General features: G+C 39.8%; 1 protein-coding gene across 3 annotated transcripts; it reads right to left on the bottom strand.

Annotated features, from left to right (window-relative positions):
- Positions 1-1,279: 1,279 nt before the first annotated feature.
- On the bottom strand, positions 1,280-27,330 carry csf1a (colony stimulating factor 1a (macrophage)). Of its 3 annotated transcripts, XM_066703198.1 has the most exons (10): positions 27,054-27,330; positions 17,359-17,472; positions 14,574-14,636; positions 13,350-13,520; positions 11,457-11,643; positions 8,085-9,239; positions 7,430-7,626; positions 6,354-6,391; positions 6,023-6,081; positions 1,280-5,784 (listed from the first exon to the last, which is right to left on the bottom strand). In XM_066703198.1, exons 1-9 carry the CDS (start codon positions 27,093-27,095, stop codon positions 6,039-6,041), a joined length of 2,010 nt encoding a protein of 669 aa, XP_066559295.1. In that variant the 5' UTR covers positions 27,096-27,330; the 3' UTR covers positions 1,280-5,784; positions 6,023-6,038. The 3 variants fall into 3 exon arrangements, with proteins under 3 accessions (XP_066559295.1, XP_066559294.1, XP_066559296.1); XM_066703197.1 differs by lacking the exon at positions 27,054-27,330 and having other exon boundaries at positions 17,359-17,518; XM_066703199.1 differs by lacking the exons at positions 8,085-9,239; positions 27,054-27,330 and having other exon boundaries at positions 17,359-17,518.
- Positions 27,331-27,342: the final 12 nt, after the last annotated feature.

The following is a 27,342-nucleotide window of genomic DNA, read 5'->3' on the forward strand; positions in this document are numbered from 1 at the left end:
GCTGGGGCTCACCTGCTAAGTATTATTTCCAGATATACTCGTTTCATCAAATTAATACCATAAGGCAACCTCTGTCTTCTCAAGCTGGGTGAACCATAACTCACAGTTTGAATTGATAAAGAATTAAATCATTCACTGTTTTTTTGTTTTTGTTGAAAATACAGGTGAACGCACACCATCAAATAAAATTAAATAAAACAACAAAACAATACAAAATAAAAAAAAAACAAGGCATTGGAATCAGGTCATGCTTATTGCTAGTCTGTCAGAGCAGGGAGAACAAATTGTTTGTTTATCTGATCCTTTTTGAAGTTAGCACTTAGTATTAATTCGTTTTAGACAGTTTTACACTAGAGAGCCAGAATAAAAACACCGTAAGAATGTAATGCATTTTACTTGTGGATGGGTTGTATGTGCTGGGTAGGACAGGAATGCACTTATTTTATTTTCAGCAGTTTTTCAATTACATAGGTGCGTACGCAGCTTCTTGACAAAAGACTGACATTCAATTCCATTAAATCACAATGTTGCCTAAACTAAAGTGTCAAAGTTATGCCTGAGCCAGATTTAACAGACTGTACTTTTCTGAAAATAATGCAGTTTCCGTTCTCAAGCCACTTTCACAAGACTGGTTGTTTGTGCATCCACCCTATTTGGTATTCAACCTTTTCTATTGTTCGAGATGCTGCTGAGAGTGAAAGCGGAACCCCCTCCCCCCCCCCCCCCCCCGTGGCGTTGTGTTCAGATATAGTCATCACTGAAAATAAAACTTAAAATAAACTCTTTAATCCATCCGGGCTCATAATTTCATCCATTGCCAAAGGTGAAATCCCTCTTCTTGAATTCAATTTCTTATCTGTATCATGCCATTGTCTCTCTTAACCTCTGGATGACACTGTTTGGCAAGTCCTTGTGTCCAAGGTGCAGTTTCTTTGAAAAGCATCAATTACTGGCAACAATTATGCAGTCTTTAAAAATAAATGCAGGACAAAATTAAATGACTTAAAACATTTTACTCCAGTTCTCCCAATTAATTCTGTTGGTAAACCAATTCAGTTCAGATACTCCCATCATTAATCACATGCTCACTTGTAAAATAATGTAATAATATTAATAAATAATAACATTCAATGCTTTTTCACCCTACATGCACACGCTCCCTGTGTTTATGTGTAGATGCAATACCTTTTTGCTTAGGAACAGTAGACTTTAAATATCAATGTGATTGATTGTGAATAATCAGAGAAAAGGGATCAAAGAAGTTTCAAACAACCATGCATTTAGTTCATTAATGCATTTATTGAATAAGCACATTGCACTTAAATGGGAACATAGAAAAACATGTAGTAGAAGTCAGCGCAACAGCAAGGCACAGCAAAGAGTGACTGTCAGTAATGTCTGCAGATTATAATACTGAAACTATGAAGGGTCCATTGATTCCCAAAATGACCCTTGTCACCCCCCACAGTAATGGATATGGTCATCAGCAGCCTATATCGATCCACTGCCTCCTCAAGGTGTTTCCACATATGTGTGTGAAAAAATTAGCACTTATATATTTATACATTCTGTAGCCTAGTTTTTATTACAAGCCGAAAGCGTACACAGAATGCCATATTAAAATAATATAAAACATGTGTAAAACATTTTCTCTTGCATCAGTTGTAAGGCCCTGTGCTATTCCTGTGATGCTAATGTTAACTAATTACAAAAGTGGATTTCCTCCAGAGACCTAAAGCAAGCGTGTGAGTCCTTTTACTGACAGAGGATGGAAAACCAGTGCAAGCTTTTTTATTCCTTTTTTTTATGACTGCCCAGCAGAATTTCTTAAACCATGGATAATATATCGTTTTGACTGCTTTTTCCGTGCACCTACTGTACAAAATAATCGGATTAAATTACACCTGACAACTCTTTCTGGTGCTGTTTGTTTTGGAGGCTGAATCCGAAATACGAAATGTGCAGCCGCTGCTCACTTGAGTCTGTAAAATACAGAAGCCGAGGGGTGCAAAGGAGCTGCATCCATGGAAGTAAAAGGGGTGGAAACATTACAAATAATAAAAGCATCGCTGCATCGCTGAGAGAACTGCCGGCAGGCAAATCTTGTGCCAGAAATGACGCAGACAAGAGGTGTGTTGGGTGTCAATCAAATCCATGCTATTTTGAGAAGTTGAATCGACCTGTCAGTAAGTGTCATTATTCGGGTAAAGCGTCTACAATGTCAAAATAACTATCTATACAACACCTTTTTCCAGGGCTGTACTGGTGACAGATTTGAATGCAAATACATAGGCTACAAACCAAATATAATAAACATTTTAAAGTGATGTGCAAATTATTTGGTTTAAAGAACGGTGTGTAATGACTGTTACATTTTGTATTACAAACGTGTCAGTTACAAATTGTTTTAGTTTGTATGGCAGCTGCAGATTTTTATCACAGCTTTATATTTCTAAAAAGCCAGTATTGGCGATAAATCACCACGTTGAGGCAGTACCGCTTTGCAGCACAACGCTAATGAACTTCCTGTCCTATAATGAACCTGGAATTGCGTACGTGATTTCCGGCACAACATTTGACTTCCGGTAGACGTTGCGCAGACGCAGCGCTGCTTTTCGCTCGCCGGTTTTATGTGTGGCCTCACTTTGCGCCCCTCGGCTTCAGCAGAGAAAGGTATGGGACGCAAGATATTTGTATCGATGGTATACACAGTATACAAGTTGATCATATATTGAAATATATTATAAGAATAATTTGTCCTGATCTTTGCATATATTGTCTAACATTTGCAATACGACTTACTTAAGTTTTACTTAGCTATGCATATAGTGTAAATCAGGCTAAAGGCAAAAATAAAAAGACCATCAAAATTCCATAATCGAAACATGTTGCAAAAGTTACTTTCATAGCTATTTACATATATTTTACATAAGTTAATAATAATACAATATATAGTTTGCAAAATCATGTGCTTAATGTACAAATGTGCTGTTTATTTTCCTTGACACTTGAAGTTTCTTAATGAACGCGGTTTAGTGGTTGAAATAAAACATTTGATGGGAAGTCGCGTCTAGGAGTCGGTTTGGATGTGTTCCCTGGATTCTTATATTAAACATGCATTTCCATTCGTATCCTTTTGGAGAAATAACATGTTGTGCAGTAGTATTGCTCTGTTTTGCATTCACAGGGTAAACTACATCCTTCCCTACCACTTATCGACGCTGAAGTAGCAACTTTGCTTTAAAGTTGGGGAAGAAGATGTTATAAGCTTCGCAGGTCTTACACATCACTGCAACAACAACAACGCAATAGGACGTAGTGCAAAGGCTGAGGAAACGTGTTACTTTCATGATATCTCATCAGTGCTGAGAATCCATGTAGAATAAAATCAGTTTTCTACTTAATTTTCCTTCCTTTTGAGAGAATAAATGTGCAAAACTACCCTGAAACTAATTAATTGTCCCACTGGGCACTGGGTCTCACTCATCCTTTGCCTGTATTATTATTATTATTATAATTATTATATATTTTTTATTTTTTTAACTGAGTATGTATTATTTTGTTTGTTCGGGAATGCAATTACAAACAACACACACAATCTTAATTCAGACCGCATTCCCACTTTCACTCACACATTGTTTTCACTTAAAAACTAAACAACAACCCTCCCCCCTCCCCCTCCACACACACATGTAAAGAGATATTCATAAATTAATTAAAAATGGGTCATTAAATGCATTCAGTTCAGTCAATCCCCCTTTCTAAAGTACATATTGCTAAATCCAATTTTAATTTATCAGTTTCACGTGTTAAACAGATGTTTAACAGCAGGGGGGTGACAGCTGGATTCCATAGTTGCAGATGTTGAATCTCTGCGCGAAAAGTTAATGATTTCCAAGAATTGTGTGTGATTTCTTTTGAGCAAAGTTGCTTTCCTACACTGCTTACATTACTGCAGTGACTCTTATCTCTGAAACAGGATTATGAAATGGGAACGGACTTGGTAGAAGTAATTATTTACATGCTTTGAATATTGAATAGGATTAAGGGACCAAATGGCATCATCCAGTAATCCAGTAATAGGCACATCTGCTTTTTGAAAACATCTAACATGTGCAATAGATACAGAACAGACAGCAAATGGAACAGCTGATAGTAACACTTACGGTGCCATTAAATTTATATTAACAAATAATAATTGTTTTAGAATAATTGTGTTTATGTACAGATGTGGACTAGTTTAAATACCCTTCTGCAAAAATATAAAATCCTGATTTTTAGAAGACACGAAAAACAATAAGAACAGACGTAGTATTGCATATTCAACAACTATCGATTTACAGGACACAAATGAACCATTTATCTATCATGGGTATGTAAACTTGTCCACAACGGTTTGATTAAGTGCATGAACATATCAAAATGCTCATGAATGTATCGGAGAACACACTGGCAGTTTTCAAGAGAATGTTAAACAAATGCAATCGGTAGCATTATTAATATTTCTCAGCAGAGTCTGTATTAGCGCTTTCCATTGGCTGTTCTTGTGCTACTGCCTTTTCTACTATTATTTGACTGACATCTGTCTCCAAAGCCACTTAACAGTCACAAATACAACCACATCACTCTTTTTCATGTTTTTAAAGTCCCATTATGTCTAACTTAATTCTAACACCAGTCAGACTCACCGTTAGAGATGGATGATTTACAGTGGCTTATATAAATCCATTATGGGCCCTGAATTCTGATGGTTTGGGTCTTTTTTAGTAACTTGTTTCTTTCAAGTATCTTTCTGAGAAAAGAAAAATAACAAACTGTAAGAACAGGAAAGTGCAGAGTGACGGGATTTGAATATTGTATCCTGAAAGGCAGTGACTTTGTTTCTTGTGTTGCTTGTGACAGTTTCATTTTATTCCAGTTCCAAGCCTTTTGTCTGTGTGTGTTTGTATGGGTGTGTGTGTGTGAGTGTTTGTATATGTATACATATATAGTCCTTTCAGTCTTTGCAAAGACTGTTGAAGAGCTGAACAGCTGCTTGTCTGATCGCCAGCAGCAGCTCCTAACGCAGCAGGTCAGATTTTGGGTGGATTTCAAAGTCACGTTGAAGACGGCTGGATGATTCTGCACTTTGCTTTTCTCTAAATATAAGGAACTCTTGCATGACAGTCCAGTTGTGTACATGCCCCTGGGGGGATTGCTCTTGCTCTGTTCTTCTCTTCTGTCGAGTGCAATGGGAGACTTGTTTTAATCCAGGCGGTCAGATTGCAGGAGAGCTAGTCGAATCAGGCTCCTGGCAGTGGTTGGCACTTCAGAGACAATGATAGCCTCCTCTGGAGTTGCCCGACAAACCCAGCTGTGCTTTACTGCTAGTTTTCTTCTCTCTGGGCCGTCAGATTTCAAAGAAATGTACCAGACAGATATTTATATTAATCCTTTACATTGCCTGCCCTTGTTTCTTCATTCGTGTTGTCTATTTAACAAAAAATGTGTTCCTTGTGTATAAAAATAACCTTTATTAATATTTGATATATTTATTTATATATATATATATATATATATATATATATATTTATTTATATATAATATTTCTTCTTTTTAGAGCATCCAGGCTAAGATGTGAAAGTCTCTACTGGTAAATCCACTTATTTCTCATGCATGTTTTTCCCAAGTCTCTTGTCCGCGGATGAGTTGGTCACCGATGCTATCTGTGGAATATCCCGGACCGCATGGAGGGAGCAGGACAGCCCAGTTTTACGGCTGGTCCACTGGATTAGAACATCAAACCTGGGAAATGAAACCACAGGAGGCTGTTATAGAAGAGCATTTTGTAAATTATATAAAATACATACATACATTAAAATGAAGCCTAAAATCTAGGACAAAAGCAAAGCATGAACGAAAACCACCATTTCACTCCTCTCATTCTTATGAGATACAAAGCTAATTTGTTTTGCCTGTGTTAATGCTAAGCCTCTGCAATGATCAACAAACAGTAACCTGTTATTATTATGTATTACCTTACCATAGACATCCACAGGCTAGCATGCTGTTATTTCAATATCTCTCTGATCTTCATCCAACCTGTTAATGGAAAGAAAACACTTGAATAGTGACACATCAAAATCTGCTCTCTCTACTGGTGTTATCCACCCACAGAAAATAGCCTTTATTTTTTTATCAGCAGCTGTCTTTAAATTATTACATGAGGGACAGAAGAGCAGAATTGTTTAAGAGGGCAAATGATAGAAGCAGGAAAGCCAGTCAAGTTTTATTTTGTGTGGATTATCCACAATGTCTTTAAGTTGATAACCGTAATGTTATATAAAAAATGTGTATATAAAAAGCAAGCTTACCTCTCCATTTCTGATCTGTGTAGTTGAACCTCCGGTTTCTGTGGAATAATAATACAATATTTTTTTCAGACTAGAATGGGTTTCAAGTTGGGAAGACTGTAATGTGGACACCACCGCATATCCTATCATGCACAGGAGACCGATTTAAGTGACCGCTTTAATGTTCAAACTCGAAAAAGACAATTCAATACGATATGGAAACACTGCATTTGTTAAGGCTTTGTTGTGGAGTCCCACATGTTGAGTTTGTCTATGGTATTCAAATCCCACCCCGATTCAATCACTTCATAGTTGCATGGCATCAGTTTCATAACATTATTAAAATAATAAGTCGGTTGCATTGACTACAGTATTTATTTTCAGAATACTTTACGAAAAATACACATGAAAAATCTTCACCAGGGTGAACAAACCGTAATGTTATGCATTGACTGGTTTATAAAAAATCATTTCACTATGCCATTATAGTGCATTATAATTGTATATGGTATAATTTATGTGGGATGCCTCCATTCAAATATTGGTTGTATTTTATAGCAAAAATGATTAAAAGGAAAGGTGGATTAATGCAATCATTCAAAGATACTTAATGTTTGGGTGGAAATGCACACAACTAAATCCCTAATCATAATAAAGGGTTTACCACGTCATATAACAAGTCACTGTGCCACATGTAATTTTTAGTGCCATATGGAAATGATTTGAGGGCAGTTTTTTGGAAATCCAGTATGGCACGAATATCTCCAAAACGAGAGAGACGTTTTTTTCGTCCATAAGGATTACTGCAGTAGTCATTATTGGATGGAGACCAGAAGTGAATAACTGGGGACTTTATTTCAATAACAGCCCATTTCCTCTTCAGCACAAATAACCAAGAACTTACATTTTAAGACAATGAGGGAATATTGCAAACCAATCCAGAATATGTTTCCCTTTATTTGTTATTGTTTGGAGTACAATAAGGAGGCCCAAAGCATTATGTTAAGCCTGTGGAAAGTACAGGGCAAGATTCTGTATTGCTGAAGGTGGTCTATGTTTTCAGTGCGGTTTGTTTGTCTTTTTAGTTGATGCTTTACCTTTTTTTGCCAGTAGCAGTATAGGGCAATGGTAAGCAGTAGTCCTCCGCACACAGCCACCGTAATGAAGGAGATCTTGTAGGTGGCATTCGTGACCTCTGAAGCGCCATTCTGGGCCCCTTTCCCTGAGTGTCCGGCTGGTTCCTCTGTAGTCAAGATGGAGTTCATGTGAGGCTCCTGGCTACCTAACCTGTCAGCTGAAAATAGAATAGAAGGGATGTGAGAAGAGGTTTGGGTCAGGCAAAAGTACCTGGAACAGAAAATCCCGTACAGTTGAATGCAATTCCCGGACGGGAGATTATTGTCCAAAGTGAGTGAAGATCACATTGGCACCGTGACAACATTGACCGTTAGTGATTAGCACACGTAAGGGAGAGACATGGTGACCGTGATGGTTAGCATTGAGGACCGCAAGTCAGTGAGTGATTAGAAATGGAAGGCAACCCGTGTTCCAGGATGTTACAAAATATGTTGGGGTCTGGAGGGGTGGTTGTTATTTGGGTTGGGAAAGTGCTTCCTCTTACATAGCCGTGACAGCTTCTTTAAAACCATCTCCACCGTGGACATGCGGACGGATGCTGAGAAATATTTATTGTGGAAAAACAAGCAACAGGAAAATGCAAGAGTTAGAATGAATTGTGTAATCATACGCTACCTTGGTTAACATTTGTCTCATCTCTGATCCCACTATACATTGGTTGACTTTGTTGGACAAGTGAAGGAGAGATGGTGGATAACGATTCCATGATTTGTTGCGTTTTAGCAGGAGCTGAAGCATCCTCGGTTTTCTGCCAAGATGAAACGACTTCTCCCAGCATGATTTTTCTTTGAGTCTTCTTTGAATTTGTGTTTCGGGGACTCCCAGTATGAGAGCTCATCTCTTGCTCGTCAGATTGTGGAACTGGAGAAATACTCCCAAGTCCATCCAGAAATCTTTCAAGGTCTTCTTCGGAAGCACTAGATACAGAAGCAGAGACCCTGGTCTGATGAAGCTTCATATGGGAATCTGGATGATAATACAATTCCTCCATTCTGGGATCTACTGATCTCTTGGCCAAAATGGCAACTTCGGTACTTTCGTCTGAGTCACTGGGTGTGATTTCAAATAGGTTGTCTTGGTGTGGGGCGGAAGTAGTTGGGTGATCCACAGATCCATCAGGGAAGGGTGAGGAGATAATCATATTGTCCTTCTTGGGATGAATATGTTCTGTGGTTTTGTCAGTGGTCAAGCTAGATATTTCATCCAGACCAGGTGAGCGACCCTCTGTAAAAAGGTAGGACTCTAAGGGTGTCTCAGAAGAGCTGTGGTCCTCTGCAACAATGCTGTCTGCAGTTGATGTCGGTTGAATGCTATCCAGTGATGCAGCAGAGACGATGGGAATTATCGGTGGGCTTTCAGAGTGAACAACTAAGTATGGAGCTCTTGATTTCTGGGTACCGTCACCTTCTTTTATGGAAGAGTCCATGTTATATCCAGGGGAGAGAGAAGAACTCTTCACTAGAGGAGGTGTGAACTCGGTAAGGGAAGTGTAGTCCCAGGGCATCCCCTCATTTCCAGTAGATGCCCTGAATTTAGTATGCCTATTTTTCTGTTGTCTGTCAGGCACAATGGAGCCAGGGATTGCTAACGGACTTGCTTCAGTGTGTGGGATGCTGAAAGGAGGCTTTGATAGCCAGGAGGGTTGGGCAATGGGTGTCTGTGAATCAGTGGGCTTTGGGAGACCTTTCCAGAGGCTGGTGGCCGCCAAAGAAGCTTGTTCAGGAGCCCCATAACCTGCAGTTGGGCAAGAGCATTGGCATACGGCAGTACCTATAGGAAATTGGAAAAAGAAATGTTGTAACCTGCCACAGTTGCTGACCGAAGATGCATTGGAGAGGCATTTTTGATTTTAAATAATGGGGGGTAAGGGAAACACATGGCAAGCTGGCAAGAAGGACAGGTTGCAGAAAGAGCGAAGCAGAAGGTGTGAGGGCAGGCTTGGGAATTGGCACTGGTTTGGTTGGGATGATTCCAATGGTAATCACTGGTGCACAGTAAATCTGACCATTAGCATCGTAATGTTCTGGGCATATGTTTGTATACATCGTACAGCCAAAGTTAAAGCAAATGGGTTATAGTAAGGACCCATTAAAACAATTTGTCAAAAATCAAACTGAATCAAATGTTTGGACACAGGGATGTGTGTGGATGTTCGCCCCTCCAACTAAACCATTCATTTTAGACATCCACAACAACACTGCCATTGGTTCCAGCAATCTACACACACACACATTGTATTTCATAGTAAATTGATTATATTTTATAATTTAATTACCTGTTTCTACATTCATAGTTCCTTTAGTTTCCATGAGCTGTAAAGCATAGTGTAGGTAGGAATACGTGCAGTACTTATAGGAGCTTATGCTCACATACTGACTTAAAAAGCTATACAGTATAGCTTTTCAAGTAGGAAAGAAAGAGGAGATAAATATTTGCAGACCACAAAAGTATTTTCTCGTGAAAAGAAAGATCCCTTTGAATTCCCAAAAGCCACTGACATTGGCATTATGAAAACTATTAATATGAATTGTGTTCCCTTAATAATAGGTATAAGCTGCAGCCATTACCATAGCTGGCTCTCCCGTATCTAGAGCACTGTCCAAAAATGCCAGATGGGCTTTTGCTTTTATGTATTTTATTTCATAATGTCTCCTTAGTGATACCAAAACCTGGAGCCAGATACCCAGGGCGATTTTAGTTTTCACACATTTACTACACAATCTTTAATACAAAAAAATAAATTGACATGACAGTCCTATGATCACAAAAATAATTCTAGTTCCCAAATTAATTATCCTGCAGAGGGCCATTGACAGATGAAGCCAGTTGAGATGATGGGTGTATGTATCCCTTGTGACCATATCTATGTCTTCATATTTGTTCTTGACATGCACAACCCTTGAACCTAGGTTAAATACATTTCCTCTGCGCTTTTTATTTTTTAGGTTGTTGGTGCTGGACAGAGGGTGCCTTCTTGTCAGTTGATTCTTACTGTTCACTTGTACAGACCGCTCAAACATAACTCTTTCCTGTATTTAACATTAGTCAACCTTTTAAGATGTCCAAGTTTTAATGTGAGTGATGAATCAGTGTGGAATGTAGTCTTGCTTTCTGAAGGAGTATCACTCCCACAATGACTCAATACTCGCTGAGCTCTTCCAGTCGTTGACTGACTGCGTTTCTTGTCTCCCCCCTGCCTTGTTCACTCTCCCGCCCCTGCTGAGGATAATACTGAAATAACCAGCAATGCAGTAGCTTGACCAGTCCTCCGTAAATTAATCTGCTTAATCTTGATAACCATGTTACAACAAGTCTGTTCTTCCTTCGGCCAAGTGGTTTGTTCCTTTTGCCAATGTGCTAAGCAGCAGCCGATTTAGCAAGCTGTCCCTCATACTATATACTGAATCTACTATACTTTTGTGATTGATCTCGGTCTCAAATTAATATATTTCCTTGATGTAGCCGACATAGGATCCTGATTCAGGACGCTCTCGTGGAAACCAGTAGAACCCAATGTTCGTATTCCCATCAGACCGAATTACATTAAAATGGAACATTGTGCTGCGATGCCGAATTAAATAGATTAATCATTAGTGAAAAGGAAAACCGTTTGGGTCGGTTTATGAAACGCTGTGAACACCATAAAACAAACGCATCCTGAAAAAACTTTTAAAGTCTAATACCGTCTGTGAAGACCTGCCAGATTTTGGGGCTTGAGGTCTGGGTATGCTATAAAATGTTGTTGTTGTTGTTTTTCCAGATTGAAAGACTTAACAAAACAGATCAATAGGATTCACTGCCCACATTTTTACAATTCAGGCTGTGAGAACCATTTTTGTAACAAATTTTTGTAAGTTATCCAAACACTTTCCTTTTGGCCGAATGTAATATTCAAATTCAAATATTTAGCTTCTGATTAATTTATTTCATACGTTAACCATAATGACTATTTGTGCAGTGTCCGATGATTGGGTAGCATGCTTTTACCTGTGGACTGGCTAAGGATGGTGGTAGATTCTGGGACTTCCACTGAGTATTGCTCCTCACAGTTCCAGTTCACTGGCCCATTGCTGTTGGTCATCAGGTCCATATAAAGAGAGAGCACTTTCCTTACTCGTTCCAGGGCTTCTCTAGGAGAACTGGTGTAAGTTTGAACAAACTTTGCAGGATCTTCCTGAAATCACAAAAGTGCAAAGAGGAACACTTAAGGGTTTGCATGTAGCCCTTTCAATCAGAGATTAACATTATGTTTTTATTTAAGGAGAAACTATGCGGTTAATAAGGGACTGATTTTATCCTCAGTGGACCCTTTTCACCACCAGGTTAATGACACCATTCATGCTTCAGGTTGTGAAGGCTGTTTGTTAATTTAATATGGATTCATATTTTATATTTTTTTGATGACATTGAAAACCAGGGGGGAGAGGGGTTGAAATGCCATCCGAAACATTTAATTTTTTCTGAGGACACGCCTTGACAGTAGCAAGATGAGATATGAAAGTGTTTTTTGAGTAGGAGTAGGAAGAAGGGTGGTTCTTCAGATTATTCAATCACTGTTTATTTTAGAAATATTTTCCACAGCAGACAGACACGCAAAGTGAAAGAAAGTACAGATGGAATGACTTTAGCGGTGATTAAATTTCCACTGGCTGGATAATCATATGAGAATTCAGGGAATTTGTTTCCAGGTTGAGACATCTTCAGCTGGTCACTGAGTTCCTGGGGCACATGTCACACAGGACAGTAGCACTTACCAGAGCTCACTGTGCAAGCCTGACAACCAGCAACGTTACACAGGCAAGTAGAGAGTTTAATTTTAGAAATCAGACTCCAGGCTTATATTGCTAATGCATTGTGGGTTCTAGTATTGCCAGTGCATATTGGGTACTCATATTGCTTGTGTTTTGTGGGTATTCCTATTGCTAGTGCATTGTGGGTTCTCCTATTGCTATTGCATATTGGATACTCATTTTGCTAGTGCATTGTGGGTACTCCTATAGCCAATGCATTGTGGGATCTCCTATTGCTTCAATATATAATATTCCTCTTATTTATTAATTGAATAATCTTATTTAGTCCCTCACACAGAGAGTTTTGTTTTACTCTCCACATTTTATAAAATAAAAATAAATTTTTCCCTTATGCTTACCTCAGAAAAGGAATTAGTTTAATTCAATAATTTGTTGTCCATTCATCATTTAATTATCGCTTATGACGTAAAAGGGTTTATTATTCTTTATTTCTTATCTTGATTTAAAAAAACTAAAAATTAACTTGTGAGAATATAATAAACACTTTTGGTTCACATTCCAACTAGGTCAGTTCTATTATACAGATTGGATTAAGGACTTCAGTGGCCCATTAATCATGCAACAAGAAAGATGCTGCTAGATTTCTACATCACCAGTCTTTTTAAAGGCATTTCAACGTGGTGAAAATAGTTCTCAGTGCTGAATATTAAATCAATTCAAGCATACCATAAAAAGCTTTATATTGAGTCCAGGCATAGCTGCGTTTCAATTGACCTATTAGCTGCACTGTCCATGCCAAAAATGTAAACCTGTAAGTACAAGTTTGCATTGAGCAAGCAAAGCAACAGTATAACCCTCTGTGTATACAGGACTCATCGCCTGCGAAATGTTTTCAGATGTTGATGTTTTGGATCACAGAAAATTATTTTATTTTTCTTCTTTTTTGAAGTCATAACCTGATGATTAAAAGAGTGTTTTGCAAGAACATTTCTCAGAAGTAGTTTTTTTTTCTTTCTCCTTCTTCCTGAATGTAAAATGAAAGCTTGGTCATTCAATTTTGAAACCTCAGCAACAACAAAAAATGATTTGCGCTTCTCAAGAGTCGCATTGTAAAGACCAGCGCACTCACCTCCAGCTGCAGGTTGATCTCAGGAATACATCTTTGTATGTAAATGTGCTTCACCAAGGCTTTCATATCCTGCACATAATTAAAGTTTTCTGAGCTCTGGCCATATTTGAAGTGCGTGGTCAGAAGCTCCAGGATTTTGGGAAAGGCTGCTTTAACGTAGCAAGTGTTGCTCTGCAGGGTGAGAGAGACAGGGACAAAAGAGGGACAACAAATGAGGGTCCACTTCTCAACTGTATGATCCATCTATGATCTATCCGGATTAAGCAGCCCAACAAGACCCATGGCACAGATTCCACTTCACTCTTTGGACACCTATTGTGCAAAGATGGTAATAACTTCAATGTATGTGCCTCTAATTTTAAGATGTTGTACTGGTTTGCTTTCCTGTTGCTTAATTTATAATCTGCTCCAAATCCTGAAGTGTCCCGTCTCTGGTGGTCAGGGTGTTGGAGACCATCGCCGTTTTGCTGGCCTACGTGCCACTAGCTTTCCACCAGGTCCAACATGAGCAACACTTTACCCCAGGAGGCTGACTAACCATTATCCTCAAAGGAGTCTTTTTCGTTTTTAGTCAGGCGGTAATAAAATAAGCAGAGAAAAAAAAAACTAGCACAGCACACTGCAGCATATATTAAACAGGAAAATGCAACAACTAAGTAATGAAACCACAGGATATTGCAAATTATATCATCTATGTAATCAAGCCTGTTTACCATGCAAAGGCTAGGCAACAGTCAGCTAGGGTCGGAATGGCCTTGGATTTAGTACCAGACGTGTGCTGCACTTAAACAGGGTCTCTGCTAAGAAAAAAAATCATAACAGTGGAACTAGAGTATTCCAGCTCTGTGTCTGGGTTGAGCTTGGATTACAGTTAGTTTTCTACATGCAATTTGAAATCGGTGACCCATTTCTACAGGGTTTACCAAGTGTATGGTAAACTATACTGTTGGCCGAGGTTGGGGTTCTGGCTCTCAAAACTCATTCGAGTGCCAACACCAACAAGCCAGACTCAACCTCTCCCTCACTGGAACTCAAGTAAATTTGAGTGTTTTTAATATTTGTGTAGTTGCTATGTGACTCTTGGACATCTTAGGCTAGAATATCAATGTGTCATCTGGTACCGTTAAAACTTGAACAGCGCACTACGCTATTTCTTTTATACAGTGCATGCGTGTATCAGCATTTAGACAAAGCAGACACAGACAGTAAATAGCACAGGCTTACCAAATGTTGTTGCTCTGTGAATGTGTAGGTTATTGAACAGCCATTTTGTAATTGGTTTGCAATCTGTAAGATAAACAAAAAGTATGTTAGACAGTTAGATAGACAGTATAAGATAGACAGTTGTCATTATGATCCCGAGTTTGTCTTCTAAAATATAAAAGACTGCTGAGAAGCTAATCTGTGCAGAGGAGTGTCAAACTTGTATTTTTTCGGTCAAAGCAGTACTGTCCTTTTCATCGTATCGTTCTTGGCACTTTGAAGTATAAATAATCGAGGTGGTAAAAGTGAGGGAAACATGTCAAGGCCTGTTTGCCCATTAGGCTACATCTGCAAATCCATTAATAACTTCAGTTCAACTAACAAGTTCAGCTAAAGCACTCATATGTTACTCACATAACCGAGTCCCAGAAACCAGCTTTTGACATACAATTAATTGCAACTAGTTCATTATTTAACAGAGATGTAATATGTCGAGGCTGTTTTCCTTTTCCCACATATAAGCTTATTAAACCTCAAGTGATAAAGCATGCACATTGCCTGCCTACTCAATGCATTCCCTGGATTCTTTCTGTTTCGCTGGGGTTTTTCCCAGACACCTGATGTGTGTAAAGCATGTGCAGAACCTGTTCATTTTAGTAGTCACGGACCCAGCTGTAACGCCTGGGTCTTGCGCATAGGCTCCTGGGGACGCATGCTTTCGTTTTTAATAATTTATTATGATGAACTGTAACTAGTCAATGCCACACAAGAATCTCAGGTCCGCTGATGTGGTGCAGAATGAAGAAATGCAAGAGAGATAATTCCTGTAACCTTTATGCCTCCGAAGGGAGCCAATCTGCAATGAAATGGAGCATGTAGTCTCTTTAGGATACAGCCTGCTTGACGTGATCTATGCATTATAATTACCCCTATTGCCCTTGCGTCTCCTGTTGTGACTGGAATGGTAACATGTGAAAAGCCAGATTTTGTTACGTATGCATTTTCTGCACGTTGTGGCTGGTAGTGACTTGAGATAGGTCCCTTCTCTTTTCTCACTGTAAATGTTTGTACTGTGATTGCATAAACCTATGGCTGAGTAAATTCTGTGTAATGTAAAGAGGGGTTTAGGGGTGAAAAGTAATACACGTAACCTATAATCTTGAACAGTTCCCTTTTGGGAGTTGTCAGACCCCGGAAGAGAACATTTCCATTTCCATTGCTCTCATTTTGTCAATTGTATTGGTAATAACACCCACAGTTATTGGTGCATTATGTGGATTTAAGAAGCTTGACATCATACCATACCATATCTTCCACTACAAGGGAGAAGCAAAATCTAAATGTGCAGATCTGCATTCAGTAGCTGAAGTAGGTTTTTGTGGCTTTGCTGTTTCTTGTTGAATTTTGGCTTGTAATAACAAGGTTTTCAAACAACACATCTCTTTAAACCCTGATCTGAGAACAGTGGCAGCTAATTTATAGCTAAACTTCCTCTGAAATAACTAGCGTCACAATATCCTTGCACTGCGCTGCGCAATGATTTAGTCGAGCGTACAACATTCACTGGGGTACCATAATTAGGTCAGGTCTGATGGAGTTGTTTAGCACAGACAGATTTATTGGGCTACGTTTCCTGAAACAGGGAATTGGACACACTGTGCATGCTGTCGTGTCTCTGTTTTCTTTTTAAATTATATTTTGTACCAGATGTCATTGTACCACAGTAATTACAACAACTCTCAGATTGAATATTGCATCAAATCTTCAAATTAAAGTGCAGTGTGACAGACTGGGCTCAGCATTTTTTGTTTCCCCGCTCTCTATTACTGTATTTTTTATTCTTTGATTTGGTTTAATTTGGACACTAGTGTTACTAGTTTGAAGGCACCCCAGCAGTAGTCGTCCTCTGTGCCATGTAGCGGCGACATACAGGAAGTCTGCTTTATTTGCAAATGGAAAACTTTAATTTTAGAAATAAGTGGTCTTATAAGTGCCTACTCAATAGTGTCACTGTGTGCTATGGATACTTTCATTCAAAAAGGCTCTTAAACCTTTGACTGTTTGTAAACTGTTTCCTGAAAGAATTTCCCATCCCTATTGAAATTCTATTTTTGTTCTTCTAGGCCTAGCAAATGTCTCTTGGCCCACTTTGTTCTGTGTGCCTCCGATACCTTTAGGGACAAATCTGTTACCAGGGTAGGACTATAACTTTTGCCACGATGAATAAACAAATCGTTCTCTGACACGGCAGCTGACTTATCGGACTGCGATTCATTCTGAGTCGTGCAGCTGAAGTCAGCAGGTGAAATGACACATCCGTGCTTAGATATGGTGTCAGAGTGTTTGGGTCTGCACGTGTTACAGTATAGTTCAGCTACAGTTTAATGTGGGTGGGTTTAAGGGCCTATGTAAATCTTCAAGCCGAGCTCCTTAGCAACTCGGACCGAATTATTAAATCCACTCAAACAGACCAGATGAATCTGGAAGTCCCCAGCTCAGATCAGTATCCTGTGTCTTTTTCCTTCCTGCACAACAGTGACCCGAGTCCTCCCTATAGTGTCTTGGCTCTACTATTTGTGTTGTGGTCTTGTTTTTCAAAGCTCATTTTGGCATGTTGTCTACACTGGTCTAGTCACAGTAGGAGGGTAGTAGCAAGGTGCAGCATTGACTAACAACTGGCATTTGTACACAAACAATTCCATGTTTTAAATTGACCATAACACAACCAGCGCACTGTGGTGTGCAGTGTAACAATCTAAGCTGACCTCTTGGGCCTGCTGGAGTTTTCTGTGGTTGACCAGCTTACCAGACTGTTGACTTTCTTCAGGTGATCCCTCGTCACGGAGTGTTTGCATGGACCTGGGACATCCCCAAGTGCCAAATGGAAACACAGGAGGACCAAAAAGCACAGATGCGTAGCCTGCAGACAAATGACAACAAGAGGTACACTGTCAATGAGAGTCATACTTGTGGCATAGACCCGTTTCTTTCGATGACTTTCAAGTGCATTTACACATGTGGAAACTATTAATTTCCATTTGCATATGGTATTTTTATGACGTTAAAATGGTTTGTTGAAACTGATAAGGAGTCTGTCATGTTTAAATAAATGCAACAAACATTTGCAAGGGTCATGGGCTTTTAATGAAGCCATTTCATAAGCACAATCTGTAATTTCAGATACATTACTTAAGGAATTGGTGCCCATCCACCAAATAAGTAATAGATTGTACCAGAGGAACTGTGTACAGATGTTTCTGTGTCAAAGGCTGTGTGATGGCTTGTATACATTGGAGTTTACTTTACACTGTGGTGCCAAACAACACATTAATTCAACATTTTGAAACATCATGATGCAAGAATTAAAGAATGGAACATATGTTTGTCCTCAATTCCCTGGGCCACCTCTGGGATGATTCAGGCGGCTAAGAGACGTATCTGCTACTCTGTGAAATAAATGGGCCAGTATTTCCTCATCCACGTATCGGAAGGATTTCAACAGACGTTCAGGTCCACGACTAGCCAACACCCTTCCAAATACATTATGAACAACTTATTTTTCTTCCCCCTCTAACACATGGCCTGTGCATCCCAAGTGTGCTTGAGTACACAATGGCAGTCAGGGAGTGAAAGTCGAGAGCTACATTACACGCTCATGATTAAGCGGGAAATCTAGTTGGCTGTGTTCCCCACATACCACACTATGTTTAGCCTGTGACCTTAGAAGTTAACTACTGAAACACACACAGTCAGAAAGAAAATTAAGTATAATAATAACTACCGAGTCAACTTTAGGGCAGCATAAGGGCAGGGTAGGGGTCTGAACACGTGTGTCTCAGCCAGGAAACTGTTTCTCCTAACACAATTAAATGCAAACAATTCCACATTGTGTGTGTGTTTTTTTTTCCGTACTCTTATCAGTTGGCATAGATTTTGGTTGGTAGAGCATCTGAGGTGTGTTGTTCAGAAGGCAGGGTTTTGTGCTAGACCTCTGTTAATCTTTAACCTTGTGTGGACTTAATTATCCACCATCGCTTTAGTTTCAGTTTGAGTGGATTTTACAACATTCGTATTATATTTCTTTATTTGATCTTGTTTATCGTGTTTTGTAAAAAGCAGTGTTATGGAACAGGCTTAGTCGATTATGTATTCTATGTATCTAAGATCTACAATTTCCTAGCTGGAAGCTGAGATGCTGTACGTTCTAGCTTTACGATTGATTAAATCAGTGACTTGGAAGAAGAGATTTCTGTTGGAAATTGACAAGGTAATGCTAGTTTAAAAGGAGGTCGGGTCTTTCAAGTCCTCAGGTCGATTCTTGGGTCAGATACTTTACATATTGGATTCAATTCAGATTCAGATTCTCTAACAAGAGTGGGTCCGGGGCTTTAACCTGATTGACAACATCCTTGCAGTGCAACCCAAGCATGTAATAAAGATGTGCTATTGATGCTAAAGCAGCATTGTCTCTGAAGCTGAAGGACAGATGTGTTCAAGCAAATAGAAGTTGTTTTATTTGCTATACAGAGTTGAGCAAAGTGGGTTTCCACAAAATATAACTTGTGACAGCCTCATGTTCTGCTGTGCCTGTTTTCAGTTTCTTCTTAATTTTTCTGCAACCTGACCATGTGAGAGGTCTAGCGCCATCTCCTTTGATGTTTCTTTGATGTCACTGTCAGCTGCTGACGGGTTTTGACTGCAGTGGTTGTAACACATCTCGAAAGTGTGTTACTCGGTTTAAAAGGTATATACTTTTTCAATGGATGTTGAGCACTGTACTTTGGATAATTAAAAAAAACATGTTTCAACCTTAAAACAAAAACTCATGTGAAATTGTTTTACTGCAGTTTGCCAAAACATGGCTTACCACAGAAGACAAGTTCATGATGTTCATGAATAGCTTTCCATTTATTTGTTTTTTAAATCTGGTGTTAAAAAAAAAATTTAAAGTAGCAATTAAGAAGCAAACAGGATGTGTGTTGTGCACAGAAGAGCTTCAATTGCTAGTCCAGAGGGCTTATGGTACAGATATACTTTCTCCAAGATAGACCACATGTACAACACTGTGCAGTTCTTGGCACCGTGGTGCAGAAACCATAATTTAACTAAAGGTTAAAAGTCATATTTTATTTTGACTAGACAAGTAGAGAACAAGCAGACGTCAGGGAAGATAACACAGCTAAATCATCTTCATATGAGGAGCTCATGAATTCTTATAAAAACCCATGTGAAACATCCCAGCACTCTTATATCACAGAATTTCCCCTGTTGCTCAAATCCTTCTGGACTAATATAATGAGGGGGAAGTTAAGGATCTAGGATTGGACCGTTTTCTGTCATCTTGCATGATGATGATATTTTGTGTTGTTATTGACATTTTACTGTGGAAGCTGGCAAGGCTGTGATGATGCAACCAGGATTTTAAATATGTGATTTGGTTCTCAGATCCATAGACAGATATTAAGTACTTTCACTCTACATCTGTATATATTATACAGACACACATTCATTTTTCACCAGATGTAACCAAGCTATGTAGATATGTAGGAGTTAACGATGCGTCCTATCTGTCACAGGGGGAGCAGAGTTGAAACACAGCTCCTCAAGGAATTGAACTTTCAGGACAATTGCAAGCATTGCTAAAAACAAACCAAAAAAGCTACCCAGTTGCATAGTTTCCCCACCCAAAAGAAAAGCATTTGGCTTGACCTGCTCAATAAATAAACTACAAAAATAAGCTGAAATATTAATCAATATTGCTTCTAGGCAGTGTAGCTTTTGCCATTGTATAATTAACACATTTTAAAACTGTGGAAAGCTCATCATTTTACAAACTGAGGAATTCTAATCCCTTTAGAATTTTTAAACAACCTATTCCTGTTCGTTGGCATGTGGGCCATTAATTTTTCTTTTAGTTTGTTTACCCCTTTCAAGAATTTCCCTTCAGATTAATAACTACTGCTCTGACTCTCTTTGAAACCTGTCTCAGAACTACTCCCCCTTTTTAATGGAATCTAGTGAAATGTCTGCCCAGTAAATTATTCTTAGGCGATCATGGGCTGGACTAGTGCCAAGAAAGGGCAATAGAAGCACCTCTAAATGTGCTGTTTCATGCAGACACATCGCCTGGCTGGACTTCCTTGTAGAGAGACCTGCTGAGAGGTCTGGTAAACAACGCAGAAGAGAGTATTGCACCCATGCAAAACGCAGTGCAAGACCCTTGTCAGAAAGGCCGTGAGGAGAACACACTGAATTTCTTCAGTGAATCAAATTAAATTAAAATAGTAATAGAGAAAAATGCGATGTGACTAGGAGGCAAATCATATGGAGAGGGGGGGGGATGTGGCTGGCTGCCATGGAGTAATGTTTTCAGTGTTTGTTCAGTTCAGTATTTGCACTGAAAGAACACTCACCCACCATGCAATCGCAAAGCAGAGGAGATCGGTGGGGTTCCTGTGCCCGAAACTTTGAGAAACCTGGGTCAGATGTAAATCTTTCCCTTAAGCATAATCCATAGATTGAGGGCTGTAATGAAGCCTGTGATGTCAGCTGCCACAAAGCCCCTCTGCAGCCTGAAGTTCAGGGACGCTTTTGTACTACACAGAGAGAAACATGTTTATTCCTGAAGACGGGAATGAGAAGCAGATTGCTAATCCACGCTGAGCCATCTAACAATGAAATTCCGCGGGGAAGACGGATTTACTCAGTCCATTGTAATTTACATACCATTCATGCTGAACAACAGCTTTCATCTACAGCGGTCTGATGCTCCAGAACCGTCAGCCAGAAAACATCTGTAAGTAGTAGCGTTTTAAAGCGGCCCTGCAATAGATATGTTGGCCTGGGCTGCTTAAACCGGTTCCACATGAATGCAATCTGATCACCTCTAGTACGAGTAAGGATTGAGTACTTAAACCACTTATCACTTCATTATCACTCTCACCCACCCCTTATTAGATGTAGTGCAGTGTGTAGCTGTGTATTTGTGGATAAATGAGAGGCATGAATGCATGAATTGCAAAAAGAACAAAGAATAGTAATCGTAGCCGACTACTGGTTTATTTTTTCTTGCAGTAAGAGCTGCATTTAAAAAACAAAAAGTGAATTTGATCCCTATGTGCTACCAAGATGTTCTTGTCTGTCCAAATGTTTGTTTCACATCCCACATTCTTGGAGCAATTCAATTAACATCAAACTTTTAGAGTAATCTAATTGGCTTCAATAACACAGAGGAGTTTTAAATGTATCTAATTCTATATCTGAGCTGACAACATCAACCAAACCTGTTCCTTCCCTGCAAAGCTGGTTAACATTCAAATCCCATTTGCTTTGCGTTGTCGGACAAATCAACCTCTCTATTCCCAGCCCAACGAGGGAGACGTTAATTGTGAGATGAGAAGAAAAGCTAAAAGAAAGTAATTGGCAGCAAGTGCCTCCACTTCTGCCACCCTGAGCGAGCGTGCTGGCCAGAGCGCTGTGAGAAAACGCAGATGTTACAGTCCTTAGAAACACACCCCCGTAATGGAGGAATCGCGCAAATGTTCTGTATTTCGCGTTTCCTTTCTTACCAGTAGCCTGTCTGTTATTGGGAGCGTGGATGTCATGGTTGTCTGCGGTTGCCTTTGAATTACAAAAAATATCTTCTGAGGATGAGGTCGGTCTGGGGAGTATGATCCACCAGCACTGCAATGCTTTAAATATTTATAAAAAGACCTTGCTTATGGACAGCACCCACATGAAAAAACAACCATTCCTGGAAGATGATAAGTCTGCACAATTATATTCCACAGGTATCCCGCACGTCTTGAGAAATCCTGCGAAAGAAGTCCTGTAGGATAGCTGATCTGCAGCATGACGTTGGCCTCAAACTCTGCCTCTCTACGCGTGTGTTCGTTTACGGGCCCAGCATGGCCGAACAACCCTAATTGATTCTCCTATTAACATGTCACTTTTACAAGGCTAATTCGGTAATTCGAGATCAGAGAGAAAGCCGATCCAGGGCGTCTGGGATCGGATCAGCATAAGGTGAGAAAATACTTCAGATGAAAACAAGCATTCTATACGCCACCAATTTATATTGCTCACAAATGTGGAAAGTGTTACTAACTTTGAGCACTTTCCACTTCTGTCACAGCTGCATGTGAGAGGCAGGATCCACAAGTTTGGAGAGAATTGCTTTTTTGTTTTTTAAATGGAAGTGGAAACCAGCATCCCCGTGCTGTCCCTGTAGGATGCACTAGACTCGCCACGGGAATACTTTAGGTGGTTTTGAAGCCGCTGTGGGGAATGTGGTCACTGAATTATCTTTTTAGTTTTTCTTTGGGAATACAATTAATTTTGGTGTGGTATGGGTGGGGGTTGAAAGTCCTGAGGCCTATTATATGGATCAAATATTTGTAAAATACTTATTACTATCTGTGGGGTCACCGATTCTTGCACAGTGTTTGTTTGCTTCTCCTTTTTATTTACATAAATTAAGGTTAAGATTGTTTTTAAAACTTCAAGACATCCAATTCATAGTTGAACAATCTACAGTGAGGGAAAAAAGTATTTGATTCCCTGCTGACTTTGTACGTTTGCCCACTGACAAAGAAATGATCAGTCTATAATTTTAATGGTAGGTGTATTTTAACAGTGAGAGATAGAATAACAACAAAAAAATCCAGAAAAACGCATTTCAAAAAAGTTATAAATTGATTTGCATGTTAATGAGGGAAATAAGTATTTGATCCCCTATCAATCAGCAAGATTTCTGGCTCCCAGGTGTCTTTTATACAGGTAACGAGCTGAGACTCTCTTAAAGGGAGTGCTCCTAATCTCAGCTCGTTACCTGTATAAAAGACACCTGTCCACAGAAGCAATCAATCAATCAGATTCCAAACTCTCCACCATGGCCAAGACCAAAGAGCTGTCCAAGGATGTCAGGGACAAGATTGTAGACCTACACAAGGCTGGAATGGGCTACAAGACCATCGCCAAGCAGCTTGGTGAGAAGGTGACAACAGTTAGTGCGATTATTCGCACTAATGGAAGAAACACAAAATAACTGTCAGTCTCCCTCGGTCTGGGGCTCCATGCAAGATCTCACCTCGTGGAGTTTCAATGATCATGAGAACGGTGAGGAATCAGCCCAGAACTACACGGGAGGATCTTGTTAATGATCTCAAGGCAGCTGGGACCATAGTCACCAAGAAAACAATTGGTATCACACTACGCCGTGAAGGACTGAAATCCTGCAGCGCCCGCAAGGTCCCCCTGCTCAAGAAAGCACATGTACAGGCCCGTCTGAAGTTTGCCAATGAACATCTGAATGATTCAGAGGAGAACTAGGTGAAATGACCACAAGAACACCATTCCCACCGTCAAACATGGAGGTGGAAACATTATGCTTTGGGGGTGTTTTTCTGCTAAGGGGACAGGACAACTGCACCACATCAAAGGGACGATGGACGGGGCTATGTACCGTCAAATCTTGGGTGAGAACCTCCTTCCCTCAGCCAGGGCATTGAAAATGGGTCGTGGATGGGTATTCCAGCATGACAATGACCCAAAACACACAGCCAAGGCAACAAAGGAGTGGCTCAAGAAGAAGCACATTAAGGTCCTGGAGTGGCCTAGCCAGTCTCCAGACCTTAATCCCATAGAAAATCTGTGGAGGGAGCTGAAGGTTCGAGTTGCCAAACGTCAGCCTCTAAACCTTAATGACTTGGAGAGGATCTGCAAAGAGGAGTGGGACAAAATCCCTCCTGAGATGTGTGCAAACCTGGTGGCCAAGTACAAGAAACATCTGACCTCTGTGATCGCCAACAAGGGGTTTGCCACCAAGTACTAAGTCGAAGGGGTCAAATACTTATTTCCCTCAATAACATGCAAATCAATGTATAACTTTTTTGAAATGCGTTTTTCTGGATTTTTTTGTTGTTTTTCTGTCTCTCACTGTTAAAATACACCTACCATTAAAATTATATTACATTTCTTTGTCAGTGGGCAAATGTACAAAATCAGCAGGGGATCAAATACTTTTTTCCCTCACTGTATCAAACTCTTTCTATAGCCTCAAAAAATATTTATTTCATGTACTGTAGTGATGCTTAATGATGTTGATTCCTCTCTTGTAATCCAGTAACATATTGAAAATACAGCTCCCCGGTCAGGCAATCTTATCTTTTCTCAGTGGAACCATTTTATGATAAAGGAAGTATTCTTATTGACTAAGGCAATCGTGAATCATTTGTACACAATACTACAACAGTTATTTGAGGACAGTGTGCAGGCGTGAGTCACAACAACGATAAAGTAAACATTAAAGGATGTGAAATGGTCTTCGCACAGATTTCCACATTGACAAAAGGCTGGCAAATTGCAATTTTCCAGTTACAAATTGTTTACAGCTATGAGCTAGTGCACACTTTTGCTCAAGATTAAGTCTCACAAATTATATTTCCATGTGAGACTTTGCCCCAGTACACTGATCTGCCAGTAACCATCTAGTCTCAATAAACAATGTTAAATCAGGGGTTGGGCTCATCCCTGGAGTTCATCCCACAGCACTTTAAATAGGTATGTTATCTTACAAAGTGCCTCGGGAAAAACCCCGAAAACCCAAAAACTAGAAGACCATGCTGGGCTGGGCCACCTCTTGTTCAAAGCATGACCCTCACCGTTGCAATGTCAGATGCATCCTTGTGAATGAACATTACAGTCAAGCCCATATCAAATGTGATGTTTACATTCGTGCTGCCACACAAATTTCACTTTGAAGATGCGCACCTGAGTAATACTGTATCTTTCACTTTAAGTGTGCGATACTTTCTCTATCTCTGGATTGTGTAGCTCGTCTCTTGGCTTTTTTTTTGTATTCCTAGCCTTCCAGAGTTGTCACCTGCAATTTTCTGAAATCATTTGTGAAAGGTGATTTCACCTCAGGGCTCAATTTGGCAACAACAATAAATTCACACCTACAGTTGTTACACAACCCTATGATCAGAAGATAAGTGTTTAACTCTCTAAGTAGCGGTTTCTTTGTGTGTGTGTGTGTGTGTGTGTGCGTGTGCGTGTGTGCGTGTGCGTGTGTGTATGTGTGTGCGTGTGCGTGTATGTGTGCGTGTGCGTGTGTGTGTATGTGTGTGCGTGTGTGTGCGTGTGCGTGTATGTATGTGTGTGCGTGTGCGTGTGCGTGTGTGTGTGTATGTGTGTGTGTGCGTGTGCACACATGGAGGGGTTCATATTCCAGTACTCAACAACAAGATAATAAGTCCAGACTTATAAACCCTGAGAGGGACTTTTAGGACACATTTTAGTATTGAAGTAAAATATAATTTTTAAAAATTTGTATTGCTAAAAGAACATATGGCTTTCGATTAGGAAGGAAATCTGAACAAAAGCTTGGAGGATTTCTAAACTAAAAACATCTTAAATCTGTATCGAATGATTTTGGGTTTGCAGCCTAAATGCATCCAACATCCTTTGCTTTCTGTGACTGATGTTACCAGGATCAGAGTTTCCTGCGGTTTGAATGGCAGACCATTTCAATCCTGATCCAAGCTAAGTCAGACTCAGGCTGATGTGTAGGATATGGGATTTTTGGATTGGGTCTTGAGGGGATTTGTAGGAACCTGTCAGCCACGCCTGTCTCCTTGGCCTGAGCGTGTTCCCACCGATATCAAGGTGCTGCATCTCATTTGTGTCGCTCATACCTGCTGATTTCCCTGCCCTCTATTCCAATAATCAAACATAAAAACATGTTTCATAAGGAACCTGTTACAAAACAAAACACTTTTAAAATTGGGCAACTTGACGCTGCAACTTTTTCTCAAACCACAGTACGTACTGTGTGATGCATTCACTTTGTGGAGGTGAGTATATAGTAGGTGTGATTTTAAAGAAAATGTATATATATATTTATGCACTACATTTCAAAATCACCTTAATAGTAACTAATTTCCCTAACAAATAAGTCCACTTCTAAGTGTCTGTCACATACAAAATGATTTTCCCCATTTTCAGAAATTGCTTTCAGACAACCCACCAAGCCCTCCGAAAAAGAACTTCATACATTTTTGTACATGCATCAATTAGAAGTATTTGGTATTAGTTTGAACACATAATGAGGATGCCTATTGTAATTTGAACTATTTTGCCTGCAGGAAAACCCTTTTAAGAGCAATCCTGCAGCTTTTAAATACCTGCTAAGCTCCTGTCCTTAAATTCCTTGTCCTTTGAAGAACAACCTGTACATAAGTATGTCATTAGATTGGGATTAATAAAGAAAGAGAGAAAAGGTTAACTGTCATTTAGGTTGCCAGGACCGTCGCAGCAGTGTGGTTGAAATCGAAGAATTGAAGTCTAGTAATTGAACTGAATAATTCGCCTCCTTCACTTCCTGTGAACAACAGCAGTAAACAAACTAACAAACTGACCAGCATAATGATCTCAGCATGGAAGACAAGCAGCAGAATTAAACAACATGTTGGGAAAGAGAAAATGACCATGTGTGCCTACCTTGGCTTTGCACAGAGTGTGGGCTGGTTCGTATGTGTTCATCTGGCTCACCTATGCAAATTGAAAAGAGCAAAGTCCACGGTTTGATGCATTGGAGCAGTTTTGTTTCTTCTGTGCCTCTCTCTTGTGCTCAGTCTTTTGTAAAAGTTCTGGCTTTGCAGCGAGCGCTGGAGTCCCAATTTTTGAAGTGGATGGGGAAGAGCGGAGGGGGGGTCTGTGTGTGCGGTGCACAGTCTAGCGCTGTCTCCTCAGGCTCAGTCGGCACTGCTGTGCTCTCTCTCTGCTCTGG

The sequence above is a fragment of the Amia ocellicauda genome, chromosome 5, assembly GCF_036373705.1.
Source record: "Amia ocellicauda isolate fAmiCal2 chromosome 5, fAmiCal2.hap1, whole genome shotgun sequence".
NCBI classification, from domain to species: domain Eukaryota; kingdom Metazoa; phylum Chordata; class Actinopteri; order Amiiformes; family Amiidae; genus Amia; species Amia ocellicauda.

Bases quoted from the DNA above. Each gene is read 5' to 3' on its own strand.
- csf1a (XM_066703197.1), bottom strand. From the start codon at position 17,517: ATGACTCTCATTGACAGTGTACCTCTTGTTGTCATTTGTCTGCAGGCT. The intron at 11,644-13,349 runs GTGAGTGCGCTG...TTGTGATTTCAG, and splicing joins AGATCAACCTGCAGCTGGAG to GAAGATCCTGCAAAGTTTGT. The intron at 6,082-6,353 runs GTAAGCTTGCTT...TTCCATTAACAG, and splicing joins CACAGATCAGAAATGGAGAG to GTTGGATGAAGATCAGAGAG.